Here is a 16,647-nt window from a genome sequence, read left to right on the forward strand (position 1 = left end):
TGATCTCTGCACCGCCCAGCCTCTGCCTGGCCCAGCAGTCCGGACGCCAGTTCCCTGATGGCAAGGGCAATGTCCCCAGTGTTCTGACACATCATGTCCATGCGTCTGGTGAGGTGCTGCATGCTTGCATGGTTGGTTCTCACAAAGCGATGCAGCACACCACTAATCCTGCCCAATATTCTGTTCTGCAGGCGCTGACCCCGCAGCAGATGTGCCTCACTGTTGGTTGGAGGAAGTCTCCTGGATGCAGACAGCAGCCCAGATGGTCTTGCCCTGCGACGCCTGCGCAGCGGTGGCTGCCCTGTGCTCCCACCTGTGTCCTCCCTGCCTTTTGCTGGGGCAGCTTCTGGCGTGAAAGTTGCAGCAGGTGTTACTACTGCAGGGATGCTGCTGACGGTGCAGGTGGGGGTGCTGGCGGGTCCTGGGGTGTCCTCCTGGGCCTGGGTGCTTGGGGTGTTGGGTGTGTCTTGCTGGAGACCTGTGGGACATGGGGAACAGACTGTCAGTGTCTACTATCTATTGCACACATCCTAATAAACATTTGTCTATGAACTGCCTATTTGACTACATTTCCCATAATGCATCATTCTGGCAATTTCTACCCTGAAATGGAGCTATTTTGGTTGTGCATGCACCTGTGTGCATGGTGGGTGGGGGTTGACATTGATAGGGGTACAGGCTTATCACATGGTACTCACCGGTTGATGTGCTGGGCTCTGAGGTGTCCAGGTCCCCAAATCCAAACACTGTCTCCTGCTCCAATGTTTCTTCCACCCTTTCTTCCAGGGGTGTGGGTGGTGGCACAGATGATGGTCCCCCTCCAGTGCCTCTCATCTCCCGGAGCCTTTCAGCCACCCTCTCCTTGGTCCGGGAGCGGAGGTCATACCACCTCTTCTTAATGTCCTCGATTGTCCTGTGGCTCACACCCAGGGCATTGATTTTATCTTGGATGTCCTGCCAGAGTATTTTTTTGGTGGCCTCAGGAACATTGAGGGCTGCTCTCCCAAAAAGCTCATCATGGTGCTGACAGCATTCCTCTGTCAGCACCTCCAGCTCCCTCTCAGAAAATTTGAGTTTTCTTTTTCGTGGTGTTCCCTCCATGGCAGCTGCTGTTTGTTCTGTGTGAAGACTGGCAGTTATAAAAGGGTGTGGTCCTCCCTCCTCCCAGGTGTATTAGTAAACTTCCTGGCTGTGATGTCATCATCATGTGCCAGGAAGTGTTTCCAGAGTGTTCTGGTGTGCTTTCTGGAGTGTTCTGCTGCACCTGCAAGCAATTTTCGAGGTAATCGCAATTTGCGACATCTACTCGCTAATTGCGAGTTCGTTTTTTGCACACTCGCAAAAAGCGACCTCGCAATCTGCGGACTCGCACAATGCGTTGCGAGTCCGGCTGCGAGTCGCAAAATCGGATCGTTTTTTTTTCTGGCATTCCAAAATGCGACTCGCATTTTGCGAGTCGCATCAACTCGCAAAATGCGAGTCGCAATTTTTATTTTTGCTACATCTGGCCCAAGGTGCCAAGCACAAGCAGATGTTTGTAGGACTAAAAGGAGGAATATCAGATGGTAGTCTGAGGCTGTTTTTGCAAAGATGTACTGTAATGATGCAGTATAATGCAATATTCTTGAATATATGAAGACTTTTTTTATTTCAATATAGGAGCTATCAAAAGGAGACCAACACAATATCAGAGCAGTTTTAGCCAGGTGTGCCCATAAATGTAAAATAAATGTGCATACAGTTGTATTTTTCACCCTAGTTCAAAACTGACCTGTTGCAACATTCCACCATTAAAATGCTCAAAAAAGTCTCATTTTCAATACTGGTATACTTTGAAAAGGAGCTTCTTTTTTATATTGGTGCCCTTTATGCACTTCATGTGTTCTTCCTCTAGAGGCCCAATGAAAAACTGTTTTTTACAAATGCCAAATACAGTAATTTTAATATGCAGGAGGAGCAAATGTGCAATGGACAGTAAAAGCTGTCCTTTGGGTTCATCTCAGTTACCACTGCCCTCTCCCTGCATTTGATCAAAAAGTTAATGCTATGTAAAAATAAAACTGATAGAAAGGTCTCATTGTTTTCCATTATGTTTCTGAATTGCCTCCGGATTTGGGGTTGCTCAACATCTGCCGCACCCGTAACTCCAGCACCTCTGCCAGGTATTCACTCATCAAATTGCTTTGTGTAGTATTTAGTTCTGCTGTGTGTTTAAATGCACTTTCTTTACATAAACAAGCACTGGGCTGGACATTAAATTAGTGTTTCTGTTGGTTGACTTTTGAATTCTGAGCTCTTGCTCCCCTTACACTATGTTCCTGAGAAGCCTGTGGCTCCTCGCCGTGGCTACCCTGAGAGTCAAGTGTGGATAGGGTTCTACTTGGCTCAGTTTGTCGAGTCAGAGTAGGAAGGACTGCAGGCCACCCGTGGCAAAGGACCTCAACCACCATGATTGGGGCCCAGTAGGCCCTGTCTGCTCTGTGCGCCCCCCAAAAAAGAAGACTGACAGCTCCATTGCTCCCTGCCCCCCACAACTTCCCTCACCCAGCACTCAAAACTGCCTCACTCAATCCCCCAGTCCTTGTTCCCCTTCCCCATGCTTGCCGAGGCTCTCCCCTTCCCTCGTTCCACTTCAGAGAGGGGAGAGGAGAGACAGGCCCACGGAGGAGCAGCAGGTGTTGGAAGCAGTGTTCCTGCTAATTATTTTTACTCTGTACAGCTAAGGAGGATTCGTGTGAATCTGCGCCTTGGCACAGTATATTGGTGAGCCAATGGCGGGAAATCAAAGGTTTCAGGGCGGGGTGGCCATTCAAGGTTTTTTTTAACCTGCCATCTACATGGAGGTTACCATGCCCTCTTCTGCTTGTAACCCTTATCCAGTTGTACAAGGTGAATGCATATTTTAGTTGAATAGACCTGACCCTAAAAGTGTTTAGGGATGATTCATGTCAGCACCAAATGGACGTAAATTCAATGCAGATGATTCTGGTCATGAGGGATGGGTTTATTTCACCCAACAGTGGTCAAGTGAATATGATAATAGCGAGAAAGTGCACACCTAAAATCATTATTAACAGAACAGAAATGAATACATTTGAAGTGTCGAACAGTAATAGCTTTGGTCACTTAATAATACAGTCATCTAAAATGTTGTTCTCCTTGTATCTGTCTGACCCTGAAAGAGTGGCCTTGGACTGATGCCTGCCAATGAAAAGGAGATAAAACGAGGGAAGAGATAAAGTGTAGGAATGGGCAGTGGAGTGAGAGAGACAGGTGGATGAGATAGGAAAAAAGAGAGGGGAGGAAGGATAAGAGAAGAGGGTCAAATCAGAGACGGAGGTGACAGAAGAGGAAGAGAAGGGGATGTGAGAGAGGAGAAATTGAGAAAAGAGAAGAATAAGAGCCAGTTGGTGAATCTGAAAAAGAGAGAGAAAAGAGTGAGACAGGAAGACCGACAAGGTGATGAAAAGATAAGATGGAGTGTAGAAAGGAGAGAATCGAGGAGGGGCACAGACGAATATTTTAAAGATTTGCTCTGTAAATATTTGTCTTGAAATTACCCTGCTTGACGTCATTTTGCCCATCTAGACCCCCCTAAGTAGGGATAGTCTAAATATATTAAGGGCTCCAGCCTATGAGATCTGATGTTACTGGTTGAACGTTCGTGCTGTGAAGTCTGGTTAAAACCGCTTCACTATACAAAAGCCAACACGATGGGCATTGTCAGTGGCTACTTTTATACATGATGTAAATGAAAGGGTGAGCTCCACAAGATAAGCGAAGAGGTTTTTATTGCTGAAAAATAGTTTGATGCCATAAGTATTATAATCAGACAGCCATGGGTTTTTAGGTATCATCGCAGCATGCTGAGATTTTTAAGATAATGCATATTATGGAAAAAACAAAACTACAAGTCCCAGAATGCAAAGTGTACTTAGCAGAAAAATCCAGGTCTCACTGAAGGTGTTACACGTGAGATGGGGTCACTTAGTAGTACTAGGGTTACATTTGGGTTTGGACGTGGAACAAGCATTCACAATTTTTGAAGTGGACACCAGCTTGTAACACACGTAAAGCACTGGTGTCTTCAGTTCGTAATTTCTACCACTACTCTTGCAGGATGTTAAAAATTAATCAGAAAATGTAGGGGAATGTAGAGATTGCCTTTCAATTTCAGTTGTCTGTTAGCATCTATCTTAGTGTTATAGGGTAGATATTGGCTCATTGAACACACAAGGGTATCATAACAAGCACTGGAAAAACCAATAAGTCTGGCATGGGCCACCAGCTTTTTGGCCTTGGCAATTTTTGTTTTGTTCTGTCATAGTTTGTGCGAAACCTTATTGTTGGGGAAATAGCCAGCTGTCAATCTAAAAAAATAATTGGCTAAAGCCAAACATATTTTTTGTTTAAAAAAAACACACATTACCATAGTAGTGGCTGCCAAAGAGGACTATTTTGTATGTGTATGTGCTCCTTGTGAAAGCTATACAAAGGTATGCAAAGCTATGCAAAGCTGATGATCCCTAATGTGGGCGAAGCAGGTCCTGGGTTGCCAGTGTTCTGTTTCAGGGATGTCCTGGGCTGGCAGTTCAGACAGGCTGTTCCCATTGGAGTAGGGTCAAGACTGATTTGCATATGACTAGCTCCAAACTGAGGTGATATGGTGTACAGAATAATGATATACTGGGCTGCAGTCCTGAGCAATTACCAGTGGCTGAGGTTAAATCAACCATACCATAATTCTTTTTTTGTATGCTTCCTTGTAAATACGGAGCATGCTGTAACTGAAAGTGAAATTAAGTCTGGCCAAAAACCTTAACAAGTAACTGTTCTAAACATAACTGAAGAAAAATCGCAATGTCTTGGCTAACACCAGCCCTGAAAAAGTCAATAGGTTTGCCATTGGCTGCCATCCCCTTGTCTTTGCTAACCCTTTATGTAATATTTTTGTAACCCCTTCTTACAAACAGACAGACAGGGAAGCCTGTACAGACAGACCGATAGAGGGTTGCATAGACAGACTGACATAGAGGCTTGCACAGAAAGACAGGCTTGCAGAGGTAGAGAGAGGGGCTTGTACAGACAGAGAGGCTTACACAGACAAACACATCAAGAGGCTTAGACAAACAGATAGAAAAGCTTGCACAGACGGGCAGCCAGACAGACAGAAGCTTGCACAGGCAGACAGAGGCATGCACAGAGATAGAGGCCTGCACAGAGAGACAGACAGAGGCTTTCACAGAGAGACAGACAGAGGCTTGCACAGACAGACAAAGGCTTGCACTGACAGCTGCTTAGACAGACAGACAGAGAGGCTTGCATAGACAGACAAAACTGCAATGATAGATAGATTTGGAAAGAGAGATATACAGATAGGTTTGCAAAGTTCGGTAGACAGACAGACAGTGTTAAAAAGGTAGATGATTAGACAGAGTTGCAAAGGTAGATGGTCAGTTGCAAAGGTAGATAGATAGATAGATAGATAGATAGATAGATAGATAGATAGATAGATAGATAGATAGATAGATAGATAGATAGATTGGTATGTGACATAGTTAAAATTATTAATCTAATAGGTAACTGTCTATATAAGCAGGACACACAAGAGCACTGAAAGCAAACTAGAACACAATTCAAACAGGCCATATGGACTACATTGGTTTACGTGATGCTCATTTAAAGTACATACTAGAAAAACATACAGGAGTGCAGTTAGAGATAGTGAAAATAATTACAAATTAATGGAAACAGTTTCAAAAGGAATTTGGTATGCTGAAAACGGAAGCAGTCATAAAAAAAAGAAGGCCATTCCAAAAGGCATTTACAACACCATTATCAGGAGACAGGAATTGCTAAAGTTGGAATGTTCCCTGTGCTCCTGGTAGAAAGTGTCCTGCCATCATTTCAGACTTTAAGCACAAAGGCAACACCGATAAAGTAAAAACAAAAACACTGGCACCGAAGAGAACTGCGGATGTGCACCTCGTGAAAGCCACACGCTATATGCTGTTTGTTGTGGGTGAAAGCAAAATGTGAATGCCACACCAACAGACCAATGAATGAAAATAGCTGGCTGGAAGCCCTTTGAAATTAGTATAGTATACATTCATTTAAAAAAAAAAAAAAAGTCTTAGCTAGCGCTAGGAATGATCGTGCTGACCAAAATAAGAGCCTCAGAGGACAAAATGAGCTACCACCCTACGACCGCACCTGTACCCTCCACAGAAAAAAAGTGGTTTGGAACATGAAGGAAAGCAACACTTCTGCAACCCCGCAATTCACTGTGGGGATGCCTCCAAGCAGTGTGTCTGAAAAGATAGAAAGTGGGGTGTTTGCGCCTCTGTTCCTGCGTTTTATAGGATTTCACAGACATCTGTTCTTAGCTGACACCAATATTTTCCAAGATTTCAGGGGTACTCCTTCTGCTGCAAGTCGCCCTCCTTCAAATAGGTGCAGGACAGGTGGCAAGTTCAGCATTGCTCTCTTTGAGCTGGCAATGATCATATCCAATGTAGAGACAAGGTGCTAAGGCACTTTTGCGCATCGCAGCCTTGAAATCTTGTTTCTGCATTAGCTCTGGGATTGTTGTGGTTTATTGCATAGTACTTTAGGTATGTAGGAGGTGATAAACAAAGCACTAGTACACCATAGTCCATTACAAGTCTGCCATTGGGATCTTAGTGCAAGGAATAATAAGCCAGTTCACTTGTGAAAATGCTCTTGTGGATTTGGAAGGAAATGTGTTTTTCTGAAACGAGTTTCCTTTTTCTTTCAGCAGAACAGATTGTGGACCTGCATATTTGTAAGTTCTGTGACTGTGCGCCTTAGTCAGTGTGCAGAGTTAGATAGGAAGGTGGGCGGGCTCCCAAACATGCAGCCTATAGTTAGCATAAGAAAGATAAGTTTAAAAAAGGTTCCACAGTGTGTGCATGAGTATATGTATGCCTGCCTGTGTGTGTGCGCACGTAGGCCCCTGTGTGTACGCCTGTCTGCAAGTACTTGTTTGCCTGCCTGAGGTCTGTGCACACAAGTCACGTGTGTTAGTATGCAGGCGCATGAATATGTGCAGGTAAGGACCAAGGGGCATATTTAAAAAACCCTTGCGCCACCTTGCGTCACCCTGGCATCATTTTGTTTTTTACGCTAAGGCGGCGCTAAGGTGGCCTTTTCCCCGCACCAGATTTACAAAGTGCCACAATGCTTGCATTGGGTCACTTTGCAACCCCTTGTGCCACATAATGCCTGCGTCAGGCATAATGTATGCAAGGGGGGGCGTTCTGATGCAGGGTGGCCCCAAACAATAGGGCAGTGAAATTTACAACATTTCACAGTGCCATTTTTTCTGTCATTGTCAACGCTTGCTCAGAGCAGGCGTTAAAATGACACTCCAGTAGTAACCTATGGGCCTCCCTGTGCTTTGCTGCACTACATTTTTGACGCTAGTGCAGCAAAGGACCAAGATAGTATAAAAAAAAGTGACGTTATTGTGCTACCGACAGCCATGGTGCGCTGTATTATAAATACAGCACAACCATGGTGTTGTTAGGTGGCAGTAGGGGGACACAAGAAAAGTGGCACATCGGGACCGATGCACCACTTTCTTGTAAATCTGCCCCCAAGTGTTTTGTCAACTGCCCCTGTCCATAAAATTCTAGACCAGGAATAACGGTTGTAATATCTAACAATCTTCTGGCCCTTTTACAGTGGTGGTATTTCCTGACAACATGCAGATACTGGTGCAACTGTGGTAATTTTTGGTAGAATGCAGGTGTTGACACAATGGTGGTTATGCATGACAATGTGCTGGCCATGCCACAATGGTGGTATTTTCTGGTACGTGCAAGCCCTGACCCAACAGTGGTCATTCCCGGCATCATGATGGCTCTGGCTCAATGGTGGTAATCCCTGGCAACATGTTGGACCTGACACATAGCTGGGAATCCACGGCATTTTGTGGGCAGCAGTGAACTGATGGTGATAAGGCACACATGCAAATTATTTTGGATATGTTAATGTTCAAACAGGCTCAAAAACAAAAAAGAATTAGTGCAACATGTATAAGAAGTATGTTAGTGTACAGGTTTAGCTAATCTCTCTGAAACCCAAGACAAATGTCCTTGCCATTTTTCCATTGCCTGGGTTTTGGGGAGAAAGCGGGACAAAGCAAAATCCACTGAATATGTAAATCCCTGTTCAACTTTGCTCTCCTTTGTTCATGGTAAATTACTTTACATTCGCAAAGTTGTTGGTACTGAGTGAGAATCTAAAGGTGTTTGTGCTTGAGGGTGGAAAGGTAAATGAAGATGCTTGTATACAAAAATGATGTTGTTTTATGGGTACTTGGAAGAAAGACTGTTTATCAAGGAAATGAAGGCCCCGTGTAAAATGATATACCTCACATAACTGTCCAGATTGCCACTTGTCAATGTAGTGTCATAACCAATGAGTATCTAAGAGAAAAGTTATTGGTAGGCAGATGAAGATTAAGGCCCTCATTATGAACATGGCGGTCCAGACCCCCATGCCGGCGGCGGTGGAAATTACCGCCACCGGCATGGAGGTCTGGACCGCCATATAATGAACAAGGGAGGGCCGCCACAGGCAGCCCTTTGCCACTGCCAGGCTACCGCCGACAGGCAGCCTGACGATGGCGGAATACTTTATCCAGCAGGGCAGCGCTGCAAGCAGCGCTGCCCTGCGGATAAAGAAACCTTGTTCCTCCAGCCTCCAGGGTTCCCCCGCCAGGGAAAGGCTGGCGGAAGGGGTGCCCAGGGTCCCCCGTGCAGTGCTTTGTCGCGCAGGTCACCGCCCGATTTACAGGCAGTGATCTGCTGCACCTGCCACACAGCAACATTGAAGACGGCTCCATGTCAAGCCGTCAGCAATGTCCTGGCCCAGCAGAATGTCCATTATACGGCCAGCAGGGTCTCAAAGGGGCTGGTGGTCTATGAAAAGACCGCCAGCATGAACATGGCAAGGTATCCCGCCGTGTTCATAATGACCCCCGAAATAACAGTGGAGAATGTGGCCAGACTTAACACTATGCGACTGCAGAAGCTCATACCATAGAAATATCTGCTAAACATGCTTCATAATAGTATATATGGCAAATCTGATGCAGTAAAAACAAACAGAGATGTGTAGCACAATGTATTGTGTAGAGGTCTGGAAGAAGGGAAATGCTTCACAAGAACAACGAGATGAGGGGACAGAAAGAAATATGAAATAATATGTTAAATGCATCCACATGACAAACTACAAGGGGTTTTCTGCTGTGTAAATCATGTGAAGTTGCTGTCGTATTAAATGAGCGTTCTTGCACAGTGATGGAAAGAAAAGGATATTGTACAACATACTTTAAATGTGCATGTGAAAAATACAATTCCAGCTGAAATAATAAGACTGGAGTGGGCATAAAAATGATTTCAATGGGATATGCTCCCCGTGTTCAATTAAAATTAAAGAATTGTTGGTGGAAATGTTTGGAGGTGGGGCGAAACGTTGGTAATACACTTGGAGCATACAGATATAAAATCATAAAGATGCTGTGCATAAATAAAATTCGAGTTTGAAGGAAGTTAATTGCAAAGTTGTATATTTTTTAGAGAAATATTACTCTGCTGGGGTGTTCAAGCAGGTTTTAAAATGATAATACATCTTAGGAGATGTGTCCACGTGGTTCCTTTAAAGAGAGATCGAAAAAGGAGCATTTACCAGATTTTTTCATGAGTTTAATGGGAAAATCAGATGTCTAAATTTGGGGTATGGGTTTTGAGGAAAACTGTCAGGTTTTGTTTATATAAGCCAAGAAAAGTGCCTGTACCTGAAATGGAACTGCTGCAGGTGGCTTTGGAGATTGTTTAAACTTTTCAGTAAGAGGATACCGTGAAAATTCAGATTGGTGGTCCCAATTGTAAAACATTTCAAATGCAATGGAAGGTGCAAGTTTGTGGACCAAAGACAGTCAAATAAATATATAGATAGATCGGCATGCTGACTTAACCATTGGGGTGTATTGTGTACTTTGGAAGAGGCAGAATGCTCTTCTTTCTATCAAAAGATGATTTTACACCCAACTTCTAAACACTGTACGTCTTTAGTTAGGGCGATATTGTTGTATTTGCTGCTATTGATGAGGAACATGGGGGACCCTGGACATCAATATGTAAGATTCTAAAAGAGCATGGTTTAAGGATAACGTTGTAGATACATCACATAAAAGTATGAGGCATAACATATGCAAGCTACACATTCGTGAAAAGGATACAAAAAGAAAAAATAGAGATAGTATTAAAAATGGGAATGTGAGAAGATAAATATCTATTAAGGTCATATCAGAGACTTATGGTATATTTTTCCAAGCTCGTCGATTACTTTTCTGAAAACACAGAGTTTTTGAGGCCAACTATGATAATCCTACCCCATAAAACACAACCATTTTAAGTTTCAACTCGTGATAATACAGTCCCACTCCCAATATAAAGCATTAGCTACTCAATGGGAGGGAGGGGAGCAGGGTCGGCTTTAGCGTTGGGGGCGCCCTGTGTGACAGTCTTTTTTGGCGCCCCGACCTCATGACTACCTCCTCAGATCCTTCACTACCCCTGGGAAAATGTGCAACTCATCTCTCCACAGCCCCCTTTCACATACACTCATTTGTTTTAAAGCGCTTGTAAAGGCTGGCTTTACTAATCCACTCAGCTATCTACACAAAATATCATTCTGTTCTTTGCAGCAGGCATATCAGCCCCCTACGCTACTTTATGGTGAGTCAAAGCTGCCACTAGGCAATTCTCTGATCTCTCTTTCTAGCAAGAACATTCATAACAAGAGGTATCTTGACATTTTAATTGCTTCATGAAGGCTGGACGCACAAGAAACTTTTCAGCAGCTGATTTTAAATCGCAAGTTTCGTAAGTTATTGCTAAACACAGCGCCCTCCCTGAGGTCAGCACCCGGTGCGGCCACACCGCTCACACCGCCCTAAAGCCGGTCCTGTAGGGGAGGCAAAGAATGGTGGAGCTTTCCAATAAAAAAGTATCATTATATCTAATGTAGGAAAATGCACTTTTTCACACGTTTCATGCATTTCTCTATGCTAAATGATGCTGGTATTTTGACTTCGCAGTGAAAATTGGTTAACTTGGTTCTCCTTAAATGTGTTGCTGAAAAGGTGAAGACAGTGGTAAGACTGATCATATAAATGCTCGGAGTTGCATATGGGGTGGTGGAGGAGATAATATGTATATAGTTAAGGCATGTTTTTCCAGGCTGACTAACATTAGAGGTGATCAAACCAGTTTGGGAAGCATAAGTGGAGGAAGAACGAAAGTCAGTGGCCTTTTCTGTTGACATCCCGTTTCACCCATTAGGCACTATGATATTTTAAAAAGCTTCAATCTGACCACTCACACTGCAGTTTTAGGTGTTAGTGAGTAATCTGTAGTAAATTGGGCAGTGGCTGGGATTAGCGTTTGAGTGATGGGTCATTCACCCGCTCCTGCTAGGATTACTCTATCTGATGGTATCCAAGTTCGCAGCTTGAGAAGGATGGGTCCAGTCTTCACACAATGTGGATAATGTCAGCCTGCCCTGATACAGGAGAAGAACCGGACATAGACTAAAGACAGAAAGAAGTGGTTGGAGTTTGCGTCTGACCTGTTACCACCAGAGCCAATAATCATTTGTGCTTCTCAAAACATAGAAAATGGCTGAAAGTCTGAACATCTTGGAAAGACAGCCACACCATGAATGTGTGTGGTGCAGAACCCTGGCTCAGAGGAGAGACTGTTGGAACTGTGGCAAACGAATGTGGCTGCACAAACTAAGGACTGTGTGTGTTTCCAAAAAAGGGTCAGAGTGAGCTGAGCTCCTAGTGAAGCCTACTAGTTGATCCGTTAGTAGTGGTTTTATACTGTTTTCTTTGAAGATGGTTTTTCTTGCAGCTTGGGAGTGAGGGACAAAGCCAGTTTGGGCTCACTGTCAGTTGGTACCCAGAAGGAGAACTCTCCAGCAGCAGGCAAGGATTCTAGTGTCAGCACCAAAGACTGATTGGGAAGATGGGGGAAGCATGTTCGTGCTTTGGCAGACTTGGAAGGACCTTGCTGTAGGATAACAGACTAGAGCTCTCCTTAACCCAGAGGAACTCTGTGACGTTTGGAAGCTCTGAACTGGGACCGCCTGCACAAAGCAACTGATTCTCATCCGGCAGCACCAGCCTAACTGACTCCAAGAGGCAGTCATTAGTGGTGATCCGCTCTTGGAGTACTAGGAAGCCTCCTGTTGCCACTTACTAGTGAAACTGTTACTTTGAAACTCTTTATCTTTGAAGCGACTTACCCAGTTTTAGTGACGGTGTAGGATACAGTCTGGAAGGCGTCCATTAAACCAGGATAAATAACTTTGTCCATATTAGGCGTTTTGTATAGGAGTAATTTGATTTGTACCAACAAAAACCCATTTTCTTGTACTGTGGTATCTTGCTGGCTCCTACTGAAAATTTGCATAGTTCCATGTTTTCAGAGTTGATAAACCATTTATTGTGCAATCTCTGACATAAGCAACCATGTGTGTAAACTAATTAAACTTACATATCCACACCCATGTGAACCTTTGATAATTAGTTGTATTTATTGTCCGCTTTTCTAAAAAAAAATTGCTTTCTTTTCATGTGTAACATGTAATTTCATGATATTTAATGATGACTCAGTTCTCAGGTTAATGAGCTCCTTCTTCACTCTCTTCCACTGTGGTCTCTTCTGTTGTGTGGACTGGCTGTAGTCAAAGAAAATCAAACCCATTTCACTATGAAGAGGCACTCACTCTCTCTTGCCTCCCTCATGTAAAACTCTTTCTCGCCAAAGAACTACTCAACTGTCCCATCCATGTTCCTTTAGACACGTCACCCCATTTAACCTAATTGGTTGGCAGCATCACAGACTGGGAGAGAGAGTCTCTTGTTGTGAGCTCTCCAGCAGGAAACTCAAGATCATGTGCCTAGAGTCATCCTAGTGAGCCTGACCTTGCAAACAGATGTTGGTGACTGTGTCCGTGTAGAGCGCAGTCATACCTTCATTCACATTAATAAGGAATGTGCAGTTTAAAAAAATATTTTGCACCTTTCTGCGAGCCTCCAAACCTTAACGTGAACTGTATCATCTTGATATTAGTGGCATTCCTCAATTCAGCTCTTAGTTGTGGACAGATGTGTCAATGGGCTCAAAAGTTGCACCAGTTTAGGTGATTTTATCAAGGTTTCATGGTTTACAGGACCATGATATAAAAAAAACCAAGAAGGTTCAAGAAAGAGTCAACCAACAAGACACCACAAGTTGCTTGGAACCCTGATACAAGTTAGAGTATTTTTCCCAGAGCAGGTACTTTGGCAGCTTCACATCAGACTTCATAGTGGACTTGGCAGTGGGCTTTCCATTGAAGCTATGCAGCAGTTGTGCTTGTGGTCCTTGTAGCGGGTTTGTCAGCATGCTGATAACAAGCTTGATAACAGGTTGGCTGTAGACTTTACATCAGACTTTGTATCTGAATTGTGGATCCTGATCTCGCTTTTCATTTCACTTTCTCACTGTGACTTTCTGTTTCTCTCTTTTGTTATCCGTTATACAAAGTCCCCAACCTTTATTTGTTTCTTGTATGTTGTGTACCTTGCTTTGTCTCTACATGTGAATTTTACTAAAATACAACAGTTTTTTGTTTTTTCATGTTTCTTGCCTGCATCTGTGAGTTTACTCTTAAGTTATTGTATTACCATTTGTGGAACTTCCTAAATTGCCACTGACTTTCTTTATCCATATTCTCTCTGACTTTCTCTGTTATGTACAAATTTTTCCACAAAGTGCCTTTTTCTTTTTCTTCTTTTGAAGATTCCTTCACTCTCAACTCACCATTTGTCACTTTGTTTCATCCTTAGGTACGTAGCTGTGGTTTACTCAGCCACTGTGGGGCAAAAGCGCACCATGCACTGTACGGCACTCATCAACGGCGCAGTGTGGGCTGGCAGCCTCTGCCTCACGACCCCAGCTATGCTCTATGCCCGCGTTCAGAAGGACAACCAGACGGAGATCTGCCTGATAGATCTGCCTGGTCCAAGTAGTCTCTACTGGTACACACTTTACCAATCCATCCTTGCCTTCATTGTGCCTGTCCTCATAATCACAGTACTCTACTCCTTGACCTTGCACCATCTCTTCCAAGTTATGCGCAAGGTGCAAAAGAAACGTTCAGCCCGCAGTAAGAAGGTGACTCGCATGGCACTCACCATCATTGGTGCCTTCCTAATATGTTGGACACCCTTCCACGTGGTACAGCTGGTCAACCTGAGCGCCACACCCTCCAGGACTTTCTTTTATCTCAACCAGATTACCATCTGCCTCAGCTATGCCCACAGTTGCGTCAGCCCCATCCTGGTCATCTTCTGCACAGAGTTCTTCCGTGAGAGGATCTCACACTCAAGGTGGGTTCATTTTTAACTCACAGCCTACCATGCAGCGCAGCTGCCTGATCATCTTGAGGGCATTCAGAAAGTTGACAGAGGAATGCATTCAGCCTTGCTTTCCATTTGCTGTCTTTATTTGTTTTAGGCTGTCCAGCTTGAGTTCATACCTTCACTTGCCAAAACCTTATTTAAAGTATCCTTCTGAGTGCTCCCTTTCTGTAAACAGGCCTGTACATGTTATTCTTATCTCTTCACATGTGCTGTGTATTCAAAGACCAAGGTCAAATGTTGGAGCTGTCTTCCGAAGGCTCTTGTTTACTTTTCTTTCTCTGACTCCAAAGTGAGATGATTTATGTGACAATCTTGCTGGATGCTTGGGATATAAAAGAGTTGTTTTCTAGCACATGACAACATTTAAATGAACTGTTTAAGTATTTCAGAATATATCACAATTAAGAACACAAATGAAGCACATTTTCTGTTATTTCTGAACTGTGTTGGAAACAAATACTTTAATATGATCTAAACAAATGATTACAAGAGGTAAAGTAATTTCCACACATTTTCTTCTGTGCACTGTACAGTTGTATTGGTAAAACTGTATGTCTGTGCAAATGTAATGGTCAGTTCAACTGAAAATGTGTTGTCTGTAATCGCAGTGTACTACCACACCATGAATACTCCACTCTATGCCACTCCACTCTGCTCTGAACCACTTCACACTACTGCACTCTGCACCAATGTACTCTACACCACTGCATTCTAAGGCACTTCAAGCTATGCTTCCCTACTCTACTCTGTACCACTCTATGCCAATGCACTCTTCGCCACTCTACTCTACACCACTGCATTCTAACCACTCCAGTCTAGGCCACACCAATCTAATCTTTAAGCTTCTCTGCTTTGCACCACTCTATGCCACTTGATTCTACTCTGCACTCTATGCCACTGCACTTTATGCCACTCCACTCTACTCTGCACCACTGCCCCCTGCATCACTCAGCTCTATGGCACTTCACTCTGCACCACTGTATGCCATTCTACTCTATGCCACTGCACTTTATGCCACTTAACTCTGCGCCACTGTATTCCACTCTGCACTGTACTATGCACCACTCTAATCTACACCACTGCATTCTACAGGGCTGCATTGTACGCCACTGAATTCAATGCCACTGCACTCTACGCCACTATACCCTGCAACTCTACGCCAGTGCACTCTACACCAGCCCACATTACTCTATGGCACTCCAGTGTGTGCCACTTTACCTAACTTCACACTATGCCACTCTAATACACAACAGTCTCTGCCACTCTACTCCATTCCACTCTACAACACTCCACGCCACTCTCCTCTGTGCCACTAATGTTTAGACATACTGAACAGCAGCCACACTGGTGTACAAGATGGCTAAAACACATTGGCAAAGCCAATTGCTTTTGCATAGGCAAGACCATTAGCTTTGCCATTGCTTGTTAGGATAAGGTAGTGCGGTGCGGCAGGGAAGGGCTCCATACCTCAGTGGTGACTTCTGAGTATCATAATGGAGGATTTGTACCTCTGTCAGCCTTAGAGGTTGGGCCTCTTCCGGTTGAATGGCAGTGTCCTTGTATACACTCTATCAGCGTTTGAGTACAAGCTGCACTGTCCTTTCCAGTGCTTGCCAACGTAGCACGAGAATACTCAAAGTACTCAAGTTAATGTGTGAAGGGTGTTTACTACACAAATATTTACACAATCATAAAAATAAAAACAATATAAATTCCATCATATCGTAAAAACAAAGATTAAAAGTACATCACATCGTCTCTCATATGTAAGGACGGCACAGTGTATTGTATAGTCCTTTACGGTTCTTTTTCAGAACATTAGCTTTAAAAACTTCTCCGAAGTACGGTTAATGTTCACCTAAAAATATCACTGGATCTAAATTCAGAAAGCCAAGTTTGCTTACTGCACAGATACATCTTTACTACAAAATCACCTCCCATATGCCAACTACACTCTATGTAGGTAAACTTGCTGATTTAAAAAAAAAAACACGTATTTCTTTAGCTGTCACGAATAACAGATATGGCAGTGCCACGGAGGAAGCTGATTTTTCTCCCTCATATTGGATCCCCGTCCTTCCTCACAGTAAGACCTGGAGACCGGTGATGTTTCTAGCCTGTTCCTTATGTTACAAGATGCC

The 16,647-nt window shown here is 43.8% G+C and overlaps 1 protein-coding gene across 1 annotated transcript in view; it reads left to right on the forward strand.

The window, feature by feature from the left end:
- LOC138266666 (melanin-concentrating hormone receptor 1-like) overlaps window positions 1-16,198 on the forward strand; it is a 196,863-nt gene extending 180,665 nt beyond the window's left edge. Inside the window, exon 3 of the mRNA XM_069215471.1 lies at window positions 13,931-16,198. Coding sequence (XP_069071572.1) covers window positions 13,931-14,489 — 559 coding nt within the window. The 3' untranslated portion in view covers window positions 14,490-16,198. The remainder of the gene's footprint in view (window positions 1-13,930) is intronic.
- Window positions 16,199-16,647: the final 449 nt, after the last annotated feature.

Source organism: Pleurodeles waltl, chromosome 11 (genome assembly GCF_031143425.1).
Source record: "Pleurodeles waltl isolate 20211129_DDA chromosome 11, aPleWal1.hap1.20221129, whole genome shotgun sequence".
NCBI classification, from domain to species: domain Eukaryota; kingdom Metazoa; phylum Chordata; class Amphibia; order Caudata; family Salamandridae; genus Pleurodeles; species Pleurodeles waltl.